The sequence below is a fragment of the Pelodiscus sinensis genome, chromosome 8, assembly GCF_049634645.1.
Source record: "Pelodiscus sinensis isolate JC-2024 chromosome 8, ASM4963464v1, whole genome shotgun sequence".
NCBI lineage: Eukaryota > Metazoa > Chordata > Testudines > Trionychidae > Pelodiscus > Pelodiscus sinensis.
This window is the reverse complement of record NC_134718.1, coordinates 10,408,529-10,424,457: the sequence shown is the minus strand read 5'-3', so window position 1 is coordinate 10,424,457 and position 15,929 is coordinate 10,408,529. Positions and strand designations below refer to the sequence as shown.

General features: G+C 46.3%; 1 protein-coding gene across 27 annotated transcripts in view; it reads left to right on the top strand.

The window, feature by feature from the left end:
- Positions 1-5,963: 5,963 nt before the first annotated feature.
- KCNMA1 (potassium calcium-activated channel subfamily M alpha 1) overlaps positions 5,964-15,929 on the top strand; it is a 742,164-nt gene continuing 732,198 nt past the window's right edge. For 5 of the 27 annotated variants that reach the window (XM_075934722.1, XM_014569145.3, XM_025180272.2 and 2 more), the window contains exon 1: positions 6,459-7,085. In XM_075934722.1, coding sequence (XP_075790837.1) covers positions 6,762-7,085 — 324 coding nt within the window. In that variant the 5' untranslated portion in view covers positions 6,459-6,761. Of the gene's footprint in view, positions 7,086-15,929 lie in introns of all 27 variants that reach the window. The other 22 variants (XM_075934711.1, XM_025180271.2, XM_075934716.1 and 19 more) reach the window with 9 other exon arrangements.

Sequence of the window (15,929 nt, the reverse complement as noted above, 5' to 3'; positions counted from 1 at the left end):
GCTGCCCACTGACTCAGGCCCTGCACACAAGTTCACACCTCCGGGGGAGGAGGCTTCATAAGTTGTAGGCCGGTGGTCAGAGACCCCTGACTCAAGTCCTCTGCCTGAGGAGAGGGGATTTTGAACAGGGATGTGATAGGGTGCCTACCTCACACAGTCATGGAAGGAGTTAGTCATAAGCTGTCCTAGAAGGAGTAAAGGAGGTGAGTCCTCCAAGGGCCCAGAGAGGCTGAGAGAGACCTTGCCTGTCACGGGGCAACCAAGGGCCAGGCAGGCTCAGATAAAAGGGAGCTGCAGTGTGGAGTAGCATCACTTGCTGGTGGGAGCCCAGGGAATCAGGACTGTGTCCCTGGAGGGCTGAGATCTGTAAACACCTTGGTCAGGACAGTGTCTGGCTCCTGGGACCGAGCCGCTGAACGTGCTGAAGTGAGGGCAAAGAATGTGCTGGGGGCGCCATGGGGAAGTGGCCCAGGGAAACAGACCAGGATTGACCAAGGTTAGAGAAGCAGCAGTGAGAGCCAAAGCAGAGGGTGGGCCCAGTTCCTCCCTCCCCTGACTCACCGCTGGGGTGCAGACCGCGGACATGGGCACTGGCCTCAAGCTAATCCCTAGAACAGTGCTCACCAAGCAGTCAATCGGGATCTGCCGGTAGATCTTGGAGCCTCTGACGGGATCCTGACTGCTTTGGCCAAGAGGCTGTCAAGTGCCAGCACTTCCGCTGCCCCTCCCCCCCGCTGTGCACCTCCTGCTCTTTGCCTTGAGCTGCCCCCGCCTTTCCCCACTTGCTGGGCAGGGAAGGAAGAGGAGGGGGTGCTGATGTCAGGGTGCCCCCTCTCTCACCCTATAGTTTATCTCCACAGAATGGAGGGGGGCAACACAGGGGTTGGGATGGAGGGAGTTTGCTGGCTGCTTTTGAGAGTGGTGCAGGGCCAGGGCAGAGGTAAGCCTGCCTCAGCCCCACTGCACCATGCAGTGTCCAGTTGGAGCCTGCATCCTGAACCCCTGTCCCAGTCAAACACCCGCCTGCACCCCAAGTCCCTGCCCTACCCCCGAGCCCTCCCAGACCCAAACTCCCTTACAGAGCCTGAGCCCCCTCCTGCACCCCAACTCTCTGCCCCAGGCTCAGCTCAGAGCAACTCCAAATCCTTTAACCCAAGACCAGGGTCTGCACTTCAACCCTCTACCCCTGCTTGATGAAAGGGAGGAAGGATGGGGGAGTGAGGGAGAAGGGAGTGAGGAAGGGTGGGGTCAGGTATCTGGGTGTGAGGTAGATCCTGGATTGCACTCAAATTCAAAAAAGGGATCTTGTGCTTAAAAAGGTTGGAGACCCCTGCCCTAGCACAAGCAGGAAAGAGGTGCCAGTCTGGTGGTAAGGACTCCCCCCTGGGGAAAAGGGCTGTGCTACCTCTCAAGTGAGTGGTATAACCACTAGACTCTAAAGTCACAAACGCTTCCTCAGGCTCAATCGCTATTTAACTATGCAAGTATTTAATTACAGGGGGACAGCTATAACGGAGGTCCTAACCCCACCCTGCTTTTTTGTGCGAACTCACCTACGGAGCCTAATCCGGTAGGTGGGATCTGAGGAGTGTTCCCTATAAGCTGAGCAGTTGGGTGGCTATCTAGGAGAGATTCAAATGCCACGCAGCTGATTGGCAGAGTGCCCACAGCTGGCAGCATGTGTGTCTACTGGTGGTGCACATCCACACATGCCTCAGTGCACATAACAAAATGTGTCCCGCACATGGATGAAAAAAGAGGGAACACTGGCTCTGAGCACACCTACCAGATTGGGCCCCACACACCAAGTAGGTGACTGAGCATCTATATCTCCTAGTCTGTGACTAGCTCTGGAGTTCAGGCAGGAGATGGGCATCTAGATAAGAGGGAGTCTGCAGTTGGTGCATTCAGTGACAGAAACACAGGCTCCTAGGGAACTTTAACTACAAAAATGTAGGCATCTTGTGTATTGAGAAGCATACAGGATTAGGCAGCAATGAGCAAGAGTTATGCGGCTCACAGGTGCCACAGAGTACCTTTGTGGATTCTATCCAGGAAGACTGAATGATTTGCCTGATGTCATAATGTGGCATAGAAACTAGATCAAGACTGCACATTTATACTGGTGCAGCTACCCCGCTTAACAGGTTCTGGGAAAATGCTCTAAGCAACTGGAGAGAGCTCCCATGTTGGTTTAATAACTCCACCTGGCAGCTGGGTTGATGGGAAAGCTTGTCCCACTATCTACAGAAGGCATGGAAGATATGGTTGGGCTAGCTACATTGCTTAGTGATATTGATTTTTCACAAGCCTGTGCATTGTAATTATAACAAAGTATGACTGTAATGTAGATCTAGCCAAGGAGTCTTATAAGCTTCAGGTCCTAGGCTCCAATCACTGATTAGGTAAAATTTGGTTCAAATGTGGGCAGATAACAAATACAAATGGTCACACTTGCTCTCCTATTAACCTATTTCCTTATTTTTTTTAATTTCTCCATATATGCTATAATTAAACTGTAGAGAGCAAAATGTGCCATTTAAAATTGCCCTTTCCTTCAAATGTGCAGATTGTCAACCTGACATTATTTAAATTTAATAATAAATGGAAGCAACAGGTTGCTAAAAACAGTCTCGGGTATAAATTAATGGACACCAATGGAATTATTCCAGGCATGAATTTGGTCTTTTTGGTATTGGGAGTTCTGCTTATGCACCCTTGCTCAGTATTTGAGTTTAGAGGTGAGTGAGAAATCAACACTCACATTCCAAATTCTGTTATCTACTCTCCCCTTTTGATATGTTTTCCTTCTCTTCTTTTGTTCCCATTCATAGCAATGTGAAAAAGCTTCTTTCCTACAAGCATCAGAGAAGAATATTGTAATATATGCCTATACATGTGTCCAGTCCTCCAGCCTGTTTCTGGCTCTTGCTTGTGTTATTTATTTCTAGTTTAATACTTCATAATTGATTATATATGAAGAAATATTTAAGAGCAAATATTTCTGCTAAAATAGACTCCTTTGGTTTCCTTCATCCATTTCTCTGAATCCTATATATTTAAACCCTAAGAAGAATTGTCTTGTTTGCTGGGAACATCTCTAATTTGGATTTAGGCAAGTTTTAAAAAAACTGTAGGCATTTGAGGAATATTTTAAATACTTCCTATCTGAGAGAGTACACAGAATATCCACAAGAGGGAACTGTTTTACATAAAGAAGACTTGTTTTCTTGCTTTTGAAATATTGCTTTCCAAAACCAGACCATCTTGATTTATATCACCTTGTCAGGATCATGTCTCAGATTTTATTACCTGCTAGCCACAGACAAAAGTAAAATAAAATATAGTATTCATTAGATATTTAAACATTGGTGGTTATGTAAACAAGCTTTTCAGCTCTTCTTTGTTGAAATACTAAGTAAAGGAACCTGTGTATAGGTTTGTTTACTCAGAAAAGATGACTCTAGAAAATGTAGCCTTAAATACCTAGTTGAATGCAACTTCAAATGCAGCTGTTAATACAAGTTAATTAAGATTGCAGCTTCTGTGCACTTTTTTCTAAACTATGTATGTAAATGTATGCAAAGAAGTGGCTTTTCTTGATCTGGTTAGTCTGAATAATTCATTACAAATTTTATTTCTATGAATTCAGAAATCAATGCCCTAACTGCAAAATTATCTGCTTTCTGTGTGGCTTGTGATACTCATAAATTTCTTCATCTGATAGTTCTTGCTCACTGATGCTTTATGAAGAATTCAGAGCAACGATTCAAAATTTGCCATTTACTCTCCGTTAACTGATTACCTAAATCATATCATTTGAAGTTAGTTAGTTTACACAGAGCATGAAGTTCAGCATCGGCATAAGCTTTTGCAGGATTGTGACCTTATGTAAGTACACAGCAGGAAGGATTTCAAACTGGATATCTAGGATGAAATTACAATGTATAGTTTCCTCTGTACTGTTTGGCTAGTTATGTAATACTAATATTTGACCAGCAGAAGTCTCAACTTAACTTTTTACAAATATCTACAATAAGCTGAATGCTAGAATATTGATATAAAGGAGTATGAATGGGCTTAGGCCAATTTTTAAAGAAACCTCACCTTAATTAGGGATTAGTGCAGTCTAAGATCTATCCTGATCCTAGTCTTTTAATAAGAGGATTCTTTGTAGATGTGGCCACTGCCATTGAGAGAGAACAGACCAGTCTGCACAGCAAATCCCAGTGTCCAGAGATGGTTACTGGGAAATCTACTGATCTCTCTTTCTTCCCCTTCCCCCCTTTTCCAAAGTTGCTGGTGACTAGTGTTCTCTGTATGCTGAGCACTTGAGTGGCCACCTGGGAGTTTCTAATGCAGCTCAGTTGATCAACAGACAATCCACAGCCAGCCAGCACTGTGTATTTATAGGAGGTGCACATCCACCCATGCCTCAGTGCTCATAAAATTTATCCTGCACAGATTCCTATGTATGTAGAACCCCGGTTGAAGGGTGCTTGCTCTCTCCTTCATTTCTAATCTACTTGAGCTGCTATCCAGGTTCTAGTCCTAGCTCATGTGTGGGATTACTTAATAATTACACCTTTACACCCTGTCTAGCGTCTCTGCGGGCTTTTAAGAATTTATGCCCAGTCAATAACTGTTAGCAAAGGGGGGAGGCTAATGACGCCACCGTAATGGGGGGGGGGGGGAGAGCTCTTCATAACCTGACCTACTTGCCGCCAGTTAGATCCCTTTCTCCTGCCTTGTCAGAGCCCTCCGCTGCTAAGCTTTTGGTGCCCAGGTGTTAGAAATCCGGCCCTCAGCCAGTTTCCTAAGGGGCCAGGTGTGTAGACCTGTATTTCCTAACCTCCATGCTTCCCCTGAGGAGGTCTCCTAGGTATGGAAGCCATCAGCCTGTCCCTGAGACGAAGCCGCCTCTGTGGTGGAACAGGGTCGGTGTTTTGGGGAGCAGATGGCACTAATACATGTGCCCAGTTGGCTCACATCGCCCTGTGCTTAGCCCAGGCCGGGTTAGTGCATTTTTCAGACGTGGCCCCGTACCGCAGCTTAATGCAGCCTTCCCGTGCGGTTATTTCGATTTTTGTTGAGTGTCTCCCTGACAGCTGCAGAAAAGGACACGCTTCATGGCCAAGGCGAAACATTGATTCTTTTATAATGGTGGCTCGGTGCGCGCCGACAGCCCGATGCGCTGGGGTGCGGGTCTGCCCCGCGCGTCGCTCAGACGCAAGGGGGAGAGGGGCATGTGGCTAAGAGGGGCTTCAACCCCACTCGGTGGAGGCTCTCGGGTGTTGCGAGCGGGAGCCGAGAAAGCCCCGCGTCGCAGCCGATGTGTGGGGCTGCGTGGCCCGCCCGGGGGGTTGGGTTGCGGTTCCTGGGGGCGCCTGCCTTGGACCGGGTTTGGGCTCGCTGGGTTTGGACCGTCTCGCGGGCCACGCGCGCAGCCCCGTCGCTTCTCCCTGCCTTGCTTTCCCCCCCCGTTTCTTTCCAGCGAGCTGTGCGCACAGCAGCTCCGCCCCGTATCCTCTGGCACCTGCTGCTGCAACTCAACCGGCCCCAGCAGCCCCGGGGAGAGCAGCTTCTCCCCCCTTCCCCGCCCAACAAAACACCGCGTTAGGAGGATGATCCGATTCAACAGGGCAGAAATGCTCGTTCATCTCCCTCCCCCGCAGCATTAGCGCCCCTGCGCTCCCTCTGCCTTTCGCTGCGCCTGGTCCAGTACGCGGGCCTCGCTGCTGCCGGGGGAAGAAAGAGGCCGGGTTGCCATCTCCATGCGCGCCTCTCTCCCTGCGCCCTGCATTGGGGATGCCAGTCCCAGCTCTCCCCCTGCACGGAGCGGCTGGCGGGGTGGGGGGAGCCAGGCCCGGAGCCGTGACAGGCACCGTGCGTTAGCCGGTACGTCACGGCAGCCACCAAAGCAGCCAGGAGCACATTGGCTTTGAAGCGTGTGTGTGTGTGTGTGCGTGCGCGGGGGGGATTTTCTCTGCGCCCTCCCTCTCCATCCCCATCTTGGCTCCGGTGGCGGCGCGGCCGGCGGGACTTGTTGGGCTGCGCCTCGCCACCTGGGACGCGGCTCGCTGCCCCCGGGGCAGGCTGGAGAGCCGGGGGAAGGACGCGCCCGGCAGCAGGACCAGCCAGGGCCGCGGCGCGGGCATGGGGAGCCGCCGGCAGCCGGAGCTCGGCGGCCCCTGCTGAGCGGCGCGCGCGCGCCCCCCGGGAAGAAGGGGGGGGGGGACACCCCGCTTCATGCGCTCGGCGGCCCCGCCCGCGCCACACGCCTGGCGGGGGCTGCCGCGGGCAGGTCGAGGGGGGCGCCGCCCCAGCCCCACGGGAGGAGCCTGCAGCATGGGAGAGGCGGCGCAGCCGGGCCGGCTCGGGAGGCGTTAGGAGCCCCCGGGGGAGGCGAGGAAGGGGCTGGGCTTGGCGGAGGAGGAGGGTGTGCGCGCGTGCGGCGGCGGGGAAAAGGGGGGGGGGGCGGATTATTCATCATAAACAAGTTCAAGACTCAGCCAGCGCCGGGGAGAGCCCGGGCAGCAGCTGGCACAGCCCCGCGGCGGGGGCGCAGCGCTGGCTCCCTCGCGGGTGGCGCGGACGCATTAGCCGGCTGGAGGCGGGCAGGGGGCGGCCCGGTGGGGCGGGTCTGAGCGGAGCAGCAGCAGGAGCGGGGCCTTGGGCATGGCCGGCGGGGGGCGCTTTGGGGGGCGCTGGCGGCGGGGGGCGCTCCCCGGGGCCCCCGCGCACCCTGCTGGGTGTTAGCCATGGCCAATGGCAGCGGCGTCGGCAGCAGCAGCAGCAGCAGCGCCTCGGGAGGCGGCGGCGGCGGCGCTAGAATGAGTAACAGCCTCGGCGCCAGCCACCTCCACACGGGCTCGTCCTCGTCCCCGCTCAGCGTGCCCAAGATGGATGCGCTCATCATCCCGGTGACCGTGGAGGTGCCCTGCGACAGCCGCGGCCAGCGCATGTGGTGGGCTTTCCTCGCCTCGTCCATGGTCACCTTCTTTGGCGGGCTCTTTATCATCCTGCTCTGGAGGACCCTCAAGTACCTGTGGACCGTCTGCTGCCACTGCGGGGTCAAAAACAAGGTGAGACCTCCCCCTCCCTCACTTTTCCTTCCCCTCCCTCGACCAGGGGCGTTCTCCAAAGAGCGGCGAGCGCAGGGTGTTTGGCGCGCGCGTGTTTATGGTAGGGTCGCCCTGGGGTTGCGCAGCGCGTGGCGGCGGCGGTGTTGTGGTAGGGTCGCCGTCCAGAGCGGAGCCGCCGGCTGAGGGTGGCTCTCTTGGGTGTCCTCGTTAGGAAGTGTCCCCCCAGAATGGCAGGAGCGTCCCGCATCTCCCCTTCTGTTGGCCAGGGTCGATCCTGCCCATGGACACAGCGGGACAGGACCGCGGAGATGGTTCCCTAAACGGACTCGCCCCTAGATTTGAGAAACCTCGGAGGGGGGAGGTTAGTGGGTGGTTAGCCTTGGCTGAATGAAGTTGTTTTCTTCCATGGCACCTAGAAGGAAAAACTTGGCCGAATTGATTCCTTCCCTGCTGAGGCTAGGTCCGCAGGACAGGCTCCCCCAGCGCTCTTGGCTTCTGTTTGGTGTGGTAAATGTAGTGTGTTTTGTGATGTTGTAAGTCACCGCTCTGGATCCAATTTTCCTCTGTAATCTTCCGGGGACAGAGTACCTCAAGGTGCTTTGGAGTCCTCCCTCCATTTGCACCTTCCCAAGGAGTGCAATGAACATGCTTGCAGAAATGCCAGCTTCCCTTCCTCTTCATACCCCAAAGTAGGAGTCTGATCCTGGCTAAATACAGATCGTTATGATCCTTTCCACTTTTTTTTTTCATTTTCAGAGAAATGGGACATAAAGCGTTAAGGCTCCGAATTTACTAAAGTGGATTTTGACAGGCAATTTAAGACCCCAAAATAGACTGGCAGCTGGAGTTTCTCCCCTTCCCTTTTCACATTTTTTGGATTACACATGGAATAATATCTGCTTTAGTTATTCCTGGCACACAAACACTGACAAGAACACACACACCTTTTAATATATGGTTGCTAGGTTGCTAGTTTGCTTTGACGTACAGTGAGCTGCCTGCTTTCCCCCAACCTCCACCCCCATATGATCTGGCATAACCTGGCTACACAAGAGGGTTGGTTTTTTTTCTTTAACTGGAGACAGGAAAAAGTTATAAAGTAAGGTAATTATGTAGCATCTTGGGAAATGTGATACAGTTCATTAGTATCTTTCTTGGGGTGTCCAGGTAGCTTAAGATAAAGTTGCCTTAAGAAGAGCCTCTTAATTTCAGTTTGGAATAACTTGGGTATATAACAATTGTGCTATCAATGGAAAATGTGGCAATTAAATAGATGGGTAAAGTAAAACTTTTAATACAGGTCTGACTTAGAGAAAAAATACCTGGCAAAGCAGATACCTTGGAGATTTCTTGTTTAATAAAAGTAACTGAAATATCACCTTGTGGAAGGAGAGGTTTGGTGGGTGTGTTTACAAACATAGTTGTATTTTATGTGTCTTTTGGAAAATACTGGTTCCTATGAAAAGATAAAACCAAATTCCCAAGCAAGGGGTATGTAGCTAGATTTGTCTGGAGTTTCCCCTCTATATTTTTAGTCCTTGCCTCTGCTGGTGGCCATAAGGCACATAGGATATAGACAGTTCTAAAGGGTGATTGACATAATCACCTACTACGTCACCCTCGAGAGTCAAAAGCTAGAGCAAGCTGCCTTTTAACGAACGGTTTATTATAGTGTTTTCATAAATGTCCTTGGACTGACAATCCAGTTTTAGGAGATGGTCAGTTGCAGCAGCAGCAGCAGCAGCTCATGTGTCTTGCAGGGAAAATTAGGAAAGGTACAACTAAATGGTCTTCTAAACATACATTTTAAACAGACCGAATGTATTTACTGAGTTAAATGATTGTTTGCCACCACAGGCCCGAACCTTTTTGTGTTTGAGTTGTCTCCGGGCTTACTGTGTGCAGGAGAAACCTCATCCAGAAGTAAACCAGGAGCTTACACATCTTGGCGCTAAAATACCCAGCTCTATGACCGTCTATGGAAGAAGTTAGGGAGGTAATGAAGGACGCTTCAGGCAGGGGGAGATGTGCACCCTTTTTACTATGCACTTCTTAAATTAGTGCAGGTTTTCTAGCATTTGGGAAAGAATAATTAACAAGTCCCCAGTCCACCATTCCTGGGGCACCCAGGAGTCCCACCAATTTCAAAAAGTGCACGATTATATCGCAAATGCTAGAAAAAGAGCCTGCAACAGATACCAGCTGAAATTTCAAAAGAAATCTTCTTAAACTTCTGCACCAGTCTTATTCCTATGGCCACCTAGGAAAAGCTGCCGCAGTAGATGTGTAAATATTCACAGATTCATATGTATGTTATGTCCTCGACTTCGAATCCCCAACAGAAATACTGGGACTGACCCCTGTGTCTGGCATGAGACTTAGTATGTGCTGGGACCCTTCCTCACTAGTACGTCCCTTTTCCTTCCCCTGTGGATGGGTCAGAGTTAAAATATCCTACGCTTTGTATCCACATAAGGAGTGTTCACGGTGTTCTAATAAATCTTTTCCATCTCTCACTTCTATGACTTATACCAAATCATTTGCTCACCTATTAAAAGTCACAGGGAGCAGAATTACTTTGTCAGCAGCTGATCAGTACATCAAGTTTATGCAGATTCCAGGAATTCCATCACCTGTTATTCCAGTAGCAGCAAATCAGTTACCATATGCTTTTCCTTAGAACTCCAGTTTAGAGTGCTGTACTTAATATTCCTGCAGGACTTTGTCAAGTTCACTTTACGGACCTAACTCTTTTTAATGGATGCATTGTTTGGAGCTACAGTTCTTTTTTCTTTCTTTTTTGGTTTTAACTGTATTGTGTTGACAGTTTTTTTTAAACTTTTTAAAAAAAGGATATTAAACACACTGTATATAACCCTTTATGTGTTACAAATTTGTAGCTACTGTGTTTCACTTTTCTTAGGGATGTGTACAACAAAAAAGAAGGGAATGATAATATCCAATAGAATGCTTTTCAAAGTTCCAAAACTGTTGCAGAGTAATATGAAATCAATATTCACCATTTTTGTTCTTAATTCTTGAAGTTACAGTTTATTGTGGACTGTAGACTTAATTTGAAAGGTGACACTTTTTCTTTTTCTTCCAGTCTGCCAGAAAGAATGATGTAAATTCTGATCTATGTTAATTAGTATTTCAGACAATATAAAAGTCACTGCAGTTTTAAGCCACTATTTGTTGTTTTTGTTCTGTATTTTACAAGTTACACATTTTATTTATTTTAAATTTTGCAACGATGCCTTTAGTCTTGCTTTTAGGGAATTGTAAAGTGCTGTTTATTTCTCAATGCCTTGTGTTTAGCACAGCACTTTAAATAGTAAGTAGCTTTTTTTCTTATTAAGAATTAGGATGAGATTCTTTTTCTCTGTCCTCTTTGGCAAACCCATTCAGTTAAGTTTCTAAATTAGTATTTAAAATGGAAGTTCATGAGATAGGAATCAGGTGGATTGGACTCTCTGGCTATTAGACTTGTTTTTATATAGCAATACAATAAAAAGATTCAAATATGAATAATAACAATTGGCATTGTATCATTTACACTGGATGGGATTAAAACAATGAGGGATATAATCCTTTGTGTTTTGAGGTATAAACTGATCACTCCCTGTCCAAGGTTAGGATGGAACCCCTTCCTTCATGGACATAATTGCCTGTTTCAGGTTTTCTTTCAACTTCTTTTGAAGCACCTGTTACTGAAATCAATGTACCTGCTGCTAGCAATGCCTATGTTCCTGAATTACTTTTCTACCTTCAGAGTGTTCAGTTTTACATCAGTTAACCTATACACAAGCTAATCAGACTTCCTGACCCTTGCACAGGTTTGCAATGGAAAGAGAGGACATGCAGAATGTCTTTCCCTTGGGTATGCAAGGCAGGGAGTGGGCTCAATTGGAGGTTACCAGGTGCAGAGTGAAGCGGCACTGTGTCCTCTGGAAGGGTGGGGCACTGGCACCTCACCCGTGATGGTCTCTGGATCCTCAGAAGGCATTGTGCTTTAGTTATGCTTCACAGCTGTTGCTCTAAAACCAGATGTTTTCGGGAATTTGCTTGGCTCAGGTATGACTACTAAAATAGTCATCTCAGTGTAACTTGCTAACTACTAACCATAAAAAACTTCTCGTTGCAATTATCATAGCCACTTATTTCAGTAAATTAAAAAAAAAATCAAACCCTGTTAAGGCTGGTTGAAAAAAAATATTCTCTCCACTGTTTGTGATGGGGACATTGGATTTTCAGTGAAACTAACATTTTCATGCAGCATCTGTTTTTCTTGAAAATGTTAGAATTTTCATCAACAAACTAAACCCCAAACTGGAAAAAACAACAACAAACCATTCCCAATGAATGGTCAAAAATTTCCCTAGAAGAGGAAACCCCATTTTCTTATCCGTTCAAGATCACATTCTAGATTTGTATTTAGTGTTGCCTTAACCTGTGGACACCCCTCCCAGTACCCATGTATAACAAAATGCATACATGCACATACCTGTAACGTAGGCGCTTCCTTGGTTCAAAGCTTCCAATACAAAGCCTGTCTTGCCTCTCTTTAATACGTATTAAACAGAAGCAAAGGAACAGAAGAGGATTGGAGGCTCATGAGATTAATAGTGAACTACAGAACATTTGCTTTTAGGTTAGAGGTCATAGCTGGCCAAGATGGTTAGTGATTGAGACATTTCCCATCCTCTGCCTGACTGTATGAAACCACTTGGTGAGTGTGAGTTCTCTTTCTAGTGAGCAGGTTGCCAGTTGTGATGTGAATATGTCACGAGAGCGGTCAGGCAGGAAAAGCCCCTTGAAGGCAGAACTATCTTCAAACATTAGCTATTCATTCCAGAACAGCAATTGGGCACCTGCAGTGCAATACACTGCTGTTGTCTGGGCCATACATTTGCTGTGGAAAAAATGTGCTGTCAGTCTCCAAAGTTCCTAATTCATTACCCAATTCATTTCAATATTAAAAATGTAAATGGTAAAAATAGACACACACCCACAATATCCAGGACATGGACAGTGCTTTAAAAGGCAAACTAAAAGTCTATTAGCAGGTCTCAATTGCTGTTCTGAAGTAGCACTATGGAGTGGCTTTTGCAACAAATATGTTTGACAAAGATTTTGCTTCTTATTTTTTCTAAGGTGAAGTGCTCTAATATATCACTGGATTACCCCCATCACATCACATAGCTGTAAAGTGTTACTATGGAAACCATTAGACATCACACTTTTTCCCAGCATAGCACAGTTGAAGCAACAACTGTGATCAGGAGATTTGGGCTGTTTAATATTGATCCGTATATGCAAGTCTGATGCCTGTGGGATTCCTGCATACAATATATAACCCTAAATGTAAATTCACTATGACATTTCATTAGGTCTGTATATAACCTCTGACAGTTGCTTGTTGGTCTGTAATAGAGAAGGTGTGTGAAGCATTGCTGTAAGACCTCTTAAAAGCTCTTAAAAGACCTTTTAAATCCATCTATCTTGTGACCTTAATTTTCTGAACAGTGGAGTCATCTGTAGAATCCTACACTGAAAAACATAAAAGCTCTGGAAGGAAACTGGCTTGTCCATTTCTCTCATCAAAGCTCCTTATTTCAACAGATCATCTGAGTGTGGCGCATGTGGTGACCAACATGTAAACTATGGAACCACAGTCAGAATTTAAGGTCCTGATCCTGAGCCTTCTTTTCTTAAAGAATCCACATAACATGAGTGAGATTCTGTGTGAGTGTAAGGGGTTTGCCTTTGCAGGTCCCTTTGCCTGATCAGGCATGAAACACGCTGTGGCTACATATTCTAATGTGCTAGATTGTAGAATGGAAGCCTCAGAAATTGCTAGATACAGACTATACAGAATATTCCAGCAGGACCTTGAGGGGAAGAAGGTGAGGAGATCCTTTGTCAGCTTGGATGAAAAGTCATCCCCCCTGGAATTGCATGAAGATCCTGGAATTTTGTGAAGCTGAATATTAAATTCAGGTTTTCAGATTCCCAATTGCAGTTTGCCCCCGGAAAAGCTGTACTCTTAACATACATTTGGTAGAGTTTCTTGTCAGAGGAAATATAGTGTGTGTTTGTATGCGTATGTTTATGTGTGTGTGTAATATATATAAACAAATACACAAAGGGCATGTCTAGACTACATTTTATTTTCGAAAGAGAATATGCAAATTCTGCAGGAATTTGCGTATCTTCCGATTGCTTTTTTGAAAGTGGGTCTTTTGAAAGTGAAAGTAGTCTGGACATGTTTTTTTCCGGGGAAAAAAACCCTCTTTCGAAAAATCGCTGTTCCTTAAAAATGGAGGTTTACGTGGTTTTTCGAAAAAGGTTATACGTGGTTTTTTGAAAATTCCCGCGGAATTTGCATATTCTTTTTCAAAAATAAAAGATAGTCTAGATGCCCATGTAAAACATCTGCTTTAAGGGATGGAGATATTATTGTCCTGCATGTTTGAATTCAGGAACTGAAAGGAAGGTGGAGGCAAAAGATGATGTGTTGCAAGAAGGGCTCAATTTGATTTGGCCCTGTCTTTGTGGTCTGTGATTTGTATTTGTCAATTTGATAGCTCCAGAAACTGAGAGCTTTAACTAAAGCCTGTTGAATTTGATGGAAACAGTTCCACTGACTTCAGTGGGCTTTAGTCCAGGCTCTGGATGAGTATTATGGACTTTAAACCTTGTAAAAATATCTGTTAACATTTGCAAAGCCTCAGAGGCGCGGGGAACCGCCGCGGCTGCCGCTTCAATCTGGGTGCCTGTGGTCTGCTGGGGACCGTCCCCAGCAGACCATAGGCTCCCGGACTGAAGCCGCAGCCGCGGGGGGGGGGGGGGGGGGGGGGGGGGTCCCGCGCCTCTGAGGCTTTGCCCGCCTCAGTTCTCGAGATGCTGACTCGAGTATAAGCCGAGGGGGGCATTTTTCAGCACAAAAACTGTGCTGAAAAACTCGGCTTATACTCGAGTATATACGGTATGTAAAAGTATTTGCAGGATTGGGGCCTTCAGTTGGTGAATCTGAAATAGAGTATTCTATGTTTCCTTGCCAATATTTTAATAAACATGGGTACTCATTGTACAAGTCATGTCACCTTTGTGTTCCTCAGTGTTTCCATCTGTAAATTAGGAATAATGGTGCTTTTTTGAGTAAAATGCTTTGAGATCTATGGTGGAAAAACCTTATGTTAAAGCTAGTATTCTATTTATTTCCTATAAAGGGAATCCTTCAGTGTTTTATGTCCTTTATTTGAGTATATGTAATGGCATCAAATAAATGCCGACCTAAATTTTCTGTTATCAAGTATTCATGGAAAACCTGGAATTCCTATGCAGAAATGAATATAAAATATATGGGCAAACAATATGACCTCAATATTAATATATAATGGGATAAGCAAATGCCCATTAGTGCCAGGTCATAATGCCACTGAGGAATTATGGTAAAATTATAAACCACAGGAGTGGAGCTTGTCACTAAAACCATCAGATAAAATTCCACCGTGCTACACATTTATTGTCTGGTTTATGTTCAGAGAATATGTATTTCTCTTGTCCAGGAAAATGGTGGCTAAATATTTCTTCTTTTTTTCTGTGTGCTTTGCCTTCTTACACTCTATCTACTATACATAAAATACTTTAGTACTTATGTAAAGGCCAGGGACCCTGGTTCTTGCAGGGGGGATTAAACCTGCAACCTTAAGGTGTGTCTAGTTCATGCTCTACATCAAAATGGCCGCCGCGCTGTGCCGACGATCAGCTGATCCGGCACAGCGGGGCAGTCTAGACGTGCCGCGGTTGACAAGAGAAGCCTTTGTTGACTGCTCTGGTTTACCAGGTTTACCAGAGCGGTCAACAAAGGCTTCCCTTGTCGACCATGGTGCGTCTAGACTGCCCCGCTGTGCCGGATCAGCTGATCGTCGGCACAGCGCTGCGGCCATATTGATGTAAATGAAGCTCGATTATTTAAATTGCCGCTTTATTTTGCTATGTCTAGTAAACTCATCTACATGGCTCCGTCGATGGAGCCATGTAGTCTAGACATACCCTTATGGATTAAAGCCATGTGCCTGTAGAGCATGAACTAAAAGCTAGAACTAACTGCCTCTCAGTGAAGACCACAGAGCAGACTTTGCTGTCTTCACTCTTAGAGTTTCTGGGTTACACTTAGATAACTCTTTGGTCTCCTTTTGTTTAACCTCAAAGGGAGATATGTTCAAAGGTTGCTATTGATAAGTTCAGAGTAATCACAATATCAGTAATACTGTGGTTAATTTCCATTCTCTAAATAGGGAAATACTATTGTATTTCAGAAGCTCCATAGTAGCTATTTGTAAATGATGGCTATTTGTACATAGCGGCACATAGTATTTCAAATAAAATGTGTCATGGTATAGTGTTTTCGTCAAGCATCTTAATGTTTTTTTTTAAGAGCCCTGCTGATGAATTTATTTGTGTGAGTATTCCATTGAGCATAAATAATTGAACTGATGTCCCAGTGTCTGGAGAGTTAGCTTATTTGGATGATATTGGCCATGGGTTAAAATTTTGTCATGGTTATTTTTAAAAGTCATGGACATGCTGCTGGCAATAAACAAAAAATTCACGGAAGTCTGTGACCTGTCTGTGACTTTTACTAAACCTAAGTGGGCTCATTTTATGAGTGGGAACTAAAACCTCCAGCCACCACCACCATGGTCTCTGAAAGTCACGGCGTGACCTCCATAATAAAATTTTATCATTAGCCATGAGTGATACAAGTCTCTGGTCAGCTGTTGTCAATTGATTGGAGTCACTTGAATTACAAAGTCCGTTTGCTAATCATAAATATAT